Raw genomic sequence first — 3427 nt, 5'->3', positions numbered from 1 at the left:
CTCCCCCAATTTGGGTGCACCTTGTCCAGTCAGCTGAGGCCCAGGTAAGAGGGAATTCCTCCTACCTGGCTTCTGGGCTAGGCCATCTTTTTCTTGTTGATGTGCTTATAACACTATCTGTTTCCCTGGATTTCAAGGCTGTCAACTGCAGATTTTGGGACTTGTCAGCTTCCATAGACATGTGAACCAATTCCTTACAATCCCTTCTATGTGTCCTGTCGAAGTCAGAAACTCACTGCACAAAGTTCAGGGCAAATCCCACTTTCTTCCCACACCCCCAGCTCTTCACATACTATCAGGGACACAGGCCTCCAGCTCCTGGCCCGGAGCTGCTGGTAGGAGCACTGAGCCCCACTGAGGTGACTCCAGTGATGCAGCTCCCTGGAGCCACAGGGACAGAGGCCAGAGGAGTGTGGAGCCAGCATGCTGGGCTCCCAGTGGACCCCACCCTGTGGCAGCTGGGACTCAAGTCCCAGTGATGCTGCAGGCTACCCCCTCTCCCTTTTGCATTGTTATACCTGGTGAGTAGCTCTGAGTGGGGAAGGTCAAGCATGAGCAGGCCTGGGATTCTCCCATTTGTATTTGGTGACTAGATCACAAATGGACCAATCAAGTTTGATCTCAGCTTGGGAGTTAATGATATGGATTGAAAAATGGAAGTGCATTGATTAATGCTGACACCAACTATATGTTTGGATTGGAAATGTTAATCAGGCTTGTAAGGTGGGGGGACCCTGAAGGAAGATACAAGGCACAGCAAGAACCAGCTTGATTCATTCTGCTCCCAGCCTCCAAAGAACGATTCACTAGCCAACCTCTAAAGAAAAAGGAGTCGACAGATGTCCTCTGAAGAAACATTGAGCAGATGACCTCTATGGGATTTCAGACCTATAGGCCTCCAAACTTTGAGAGATTGGCCAGTGAACCTGCTTCTGGTCCTGCCTCTGACACCACCATCAAAGAGCGCCTTAGCTGGCGTGATGTCTCAAAAAGTTCTGGTTGCTATTGGCCTATGCCACTAACTCACAAAGAGCTGTTTGTTGGTGTAGGACAATCCAGTAACACTGGTGTGTCTGCAATTGCCTTCTAGTGACCAGTGGTGACTGGCACTTCTGACAAGTGCTAACCTGCACTTCTGACAGGTGACTAGCACTCTTGTGTCTGGCCATCTTTGAGATCTGTCCACCTCTTCTGATTATCTGGCACCTCTCCCACTGCTGTTTCCTCCATTGCTGTCCAGGCTGGTGTCTGCTGCTGCCCGGCCTTCAGACTGTTCTCACCTTGGCCATCCTACCTGTGAGTACCCTCAGCTGCCACCATGAGTTATAACCTGGCACACTGCTGACTGGTGTGCCACCAGGTCAAGCTCTCATTGACAGGACAGCACCATCTTATACAAGGATTGTGGACACAGTCTGGGATGAGTCAGCCAGCCATGTGTGGTCTTAGAAATTCTTTGCTAATCTCCTGTGTGTTAAATCCATCACTGTTGTTCCCTGAGCCTGAGTGGTCTTGCATTTGTTAGTGCATGGGTGGGGATTCACAGACAGTGGCCTCTCCCCACCTTGGTTCTATCTTTGCATTGTTTTACAATTTGTTGTTTCTCTGAAGAACACTTAGCAATACCCCAAAATTCATGATTTTACTGGGGTGAAGTTTCTACTCTTTGTCAGTACATTTGTTTTTTCCTTTCCTGACAAGAAACTCAACATTTCATGATCTGTCTGACTTCTACATAGATCACTGGGATCTGGCACTTTTTTTTTTTTTTAAAGATTTATTTATTTATTCGTACAGAACTGTAGGCCAGAGATGCGGAGGGTGAGAGGATTCACCAGAGACAGAGTGGGGTACAGAATAAGCAGATTGACGAAGTACACTGCTGAGGGGAGCAGAGGGCGGGTCAGGTGAGGTCTGCCTCGCCATGTGCATCTCCTCCAGGGCAGGCTGGGATCGAACTCATGCGGGGATCAAACTCATGCAGAAGTGGCTTAAGCTTCTTTGTGCTGTGCTTTAACCCGCTGTGCCACCAGGGAGGGCTGCATCTGGCACTTTTAACATTGCTTTCACAAACTTATGGAATTTATTTTTCTTGCAATAGGAATGCTGGGTCTACATGGTAATTGACTGCCTTTAGTAATGACCATCTCTGGTCTAGGTAAAATTGGCACCCCTATTTCAGATGTTCCTATTTTAGATGTCAGAACATTGGCACATGTGACCCCACCCCAAAACCCCTCCCCCCAACTCTGCAGGTTGTGTACACGCACCACCAATGCCACGGCATGAACCAGGAATGTCACGATCACTCTTTTCCCTCAGGGTCTGCCGGCGAAGGTCAGCCTCACAGACCTCCAACTCGGGGGGCAGACAACCTTCTTCATCACCACTGGTCACCCTCCTCCAGGCCCTGGTCCTCTCAGAAAGAATGGCTAATGGGTCTTGCTAGAAAGAATGAGATCAGGCTGAGGTTAATGTCTCAGTGGATAGGGCTCTCCATAGACCACTTTACCATCTGAAGTACCATGGTTTGTGAACTGTCTTTAGAGTGGACATGGCAACCAACTTCGTCAAGCCCAGTCTGGGGTGGACTCTGGGTGAGGAAGCACAGGCAGTCTGTGCAGTCCTTGGTGCTCTGTACAGGGTGACAACTGCTAGATTCCATGTGGCCAAGAGTGACTGTGTTCACGATCTTTGGAAGGAGAACTGGTCCTGGCCAGAGCAGATGGCTGTAGGCCAGAAACCTAAGCAGGAGAGTAGAGGAAGCAGGACTGAAGATGGAGCCCTAAACTCAGGAATGGGAGCCACAGAACCCAATAAGAACTAGAGCATAAGGCATCAGACACATCCTGAAGTGTTTCCAGAGAAGAGTCACACTTAAGCTAAAGGCACAGTCACGTGGATCCAAGGTGACAATGTGGTTGTGCTCTTCAAAATACCCCTTGTCACAGGTGGTGTCTGCCCCTGCCTGATGCCTGGAGGAGAGCGAGCCCCCTCCTCACAAAGGCCTGGGGAGTAGCAGAGTCAACACCAGACCTTGCTAGTCCCCAGTCCTGCCACCACCCGGCTACTCACACACAGCTTCTAAAAGCTTTCCCAAACCTGCTGGTCTGTACTCCATCCCTTTTGGCCTCTGCGGGGCCTCCTGGCCTTGTGTTCTGGGAAAGGACCTTCTCTTTCTCCAGAACCCATTTTGCTTTTGACCCTGTAAACACAACAATTTCCCATGTGCCCTCTCTTGTCTCTCTTCCACCCTGAACTTGGTCATCTAAGCAGACCACAGACAAGAGAGAATGCCAGAGATGTATTGTTAGGCTTTCATGCTAGAGAATGAGCTGCTGTGCGTAATTATACTGACCTCATGTGTCTTCTGTGCACCTGGCATCCTTCTCTGGGAGTTAGGGTCTGATTGAAAAAAAAAAAAAAA

At 49.4% G+C, this 3427-nt stretch overlaps 1 protein-coding gene across 1 annotated transcript in view; it reads right to left on the bottom strand.

The window, feature by feature from the left end:
* Positions 1–3427, bottom strand: part of PKD1L1 (polycystic kidney disease 1 like 1) — a 117874-nt gene that overhangs the window by 38093 nt on the left and 76354 nt on the right. Inside the window, exons 36-37 of the mRNA XM_012735155.1 lie at positions 3359–3405; positions 2271–2445 (exon numbers count right to left, since the gene is read on the bottom strand). Coding sequence (XP_012590609.1) covers positions 2271–2445; positions 3359–3405 — 222 coding nt within the window. The remainder of the gene's footprint in view (positions 1–2270; positions 2446–3358; positions 3406–3427) is intronic.

The sequence above is a fragment of the Condylura cristata genome, unplaced genomic scaffold, assembly GCF_000260355.1.
Source record: "Condylura cristata isolate star-nosed mole 26May11 unplaced genomic scaffold, ConCri1.0 scaffold00004, whole genome shotgun sequence".
NCBI classification, from domain to species: Eukaryota; Metazoa; Chordata; class Mammalia; order Eulipotyphla; family Talpidae; genus Condylura; species Condylura cristata.
This window is presented reverse-complemented; position numbering and strand designations above follow the sequence as displayed.